The 1,774-nt window shown below is 43.8% G+C and overlaps 1 protein-coding gene across 1 annotated transcript; it reads left to right on the plus strand.

Annotated features, from left to right (window-relative positions):
* Positions 1–313: 313 nt before the first annotated feature.
* Positions 314–1,414, plus strand: LOC130961210 (ethylene-responsive transcription factor ESR2-like). Its single transcript, XM_057886958.1, has one exon. The coding sequence runs from the start codon at positions 314–316 to the stop codon at positions 1,412–1,414; it is 1,101 nt and encodes a 366-aa protein (XP_057742941.1).
* The last annotated feature ends 360 nt before the right edge of the window (positions 1,415–1,774 follow it).

Genomic DNA, 1,774 nt, shown 5'->3' on the forward strand with positions numbered 1-1,774 from the left:
TAACTCTTAACATTTATGACAGACAAAGACATAATTACAACGCGTATATTAAGTGACTGGTGACATGTTGGGTCGTTATAATGCGTTCCCAGTTCCCACATAGGAGGACACCTCTATAAATTAATAATAATATCACCAAACCTACGGATAAAAGAGAACCGTACTAGTACTGTATACTCAACTCTGTAGTCTCTACTGCAATTTCCATAAGTAAATAACCCATGATATCACTCAACCTTCAACCTTCACTTATTTCTCTTCTCTTCTAATTTCTAACACAAGTTAAACCTCATTTCACACTTCATTGTTCCACATGGACGAAGCACTGAGGCGCCTCAACGGCATGCCACCCCTTTCCGAACCACCTCCCAACAACCCCAGAACCAAGCAGACCTTGCGAGACACCAGCACTGCCCCCACTGCCGGACCCATGAGGTACCGCGGCGTTAGGCGGAGGCCATGGGGTCGTTATGCCGCCGAGATAAGGGACCCTCAGTCCAAGGAGCGCCGTTGGCTGGGGACTTTCGACACTGCGGAGGAAGCTGCCTACGCCTACGACTGCGCTGCCAGAGCCATGCGTGGCCATAAGGCAACGACCAACTTCGTGTACCATACTTTACCTTCTTACCCTTCTTCCATCACCATCACCAGCAACCATAACAATGTCCTCAACTGCCATAACCACCTCTTCACTCATAACCAGTTCAGCTTCCCTTATCATCATAACCAACTCTTCAACGGCCATAACCGCCACTTCGGAGTTTGGTCTGAACCTTTCTCTGCTTCAACCTTCGAGGAACAGCGAAACCTTGACTCCATCAACATGCTTCTCCACCGAGACTTGATAGGCTCTTCTTCGTCCGACAATTTATCCTACAACATGGGCAGTTTTGTCAATTCACATCCCGGCAATGTTCCTAATAACTACTCCCCACCTTGTTCTGACACGAGCAATCTCGGTTGTGGCGGTGGAAGCAAGATCGATAATACTAACAATAATGAAGCTGATGGTGGTGACGAAGAAGACTCAAAGGAGCAATTCTATGAAGGTTCAGGGTCATCAGGGTTGTTGGAAGAAATAGTTAAGGGTTTCTTGAAGAAAAAGCCAAAGCTCAACAAATGTGAGAGATTGTTAGGTACCAGGACCACTGCTTCAGACGGTTCTTGCCACTCATCATTTCCTCCTCCTCCTCCTCCTCCTACTCCTCTGCTTGTTTTCGGCGAGTCAAAGATAGACGAGGGTTTCGGCGTTCATTTGGATCAACAGGGTTTCCAATACATGCAGCAGATTGGTGGTGGTTTCGATAATGATTTTAGCAATATGGTTATGCTGCCTAACATCCCTCTTCAAGAGAATAACAACCAAATCATGACGACCATGATGATGAATAATGATAATAATCAGCAGAACTAGAGTGCTCTATCGTAGAAAACCTTTTTCCGGATGCATAATTCTGAAATGACTTCGATTTATGGTGTGCTTGCATTGTGCATCAATTTGGTTATATATGTATTTGTGTTTCACTAGGATTGACCCTTATTATATCTTGGTTTCGTTTCTCTTTTGCTGCTTTTTTAGGGTTTCAAACTCATCGCTATGTAATGGATCTGCTGCTGGTGCCTCCTTGATTTGTGAAATCCGTCTGTCATGTCATCATATAGCAATAAATTTTCTTCTTCCAATACTAATATTTTTAATTGTTTGTCGCAGATTTTTATGGAGGTTTTTGAAAACCTCCGATCCGCATCATATATTATCAGTGCAAATTATAAA

The sequence above is a fragment of the Arachis stenosperma genome, chromosome 2 (assembly GCF_014773155.1).
Source record: "Arachis stenosperma cultivar V10309 chromosome 2, arast.V10309.gnm1.PFL2, whole genome shotgun sequence".
NCBI classification, from domain to species: Eukaryota; Viridiplantae; Streptophyta; class Magnoliopsida; order Fabales; family Fabaceae; genus Arachis; species Arachis stenosperma.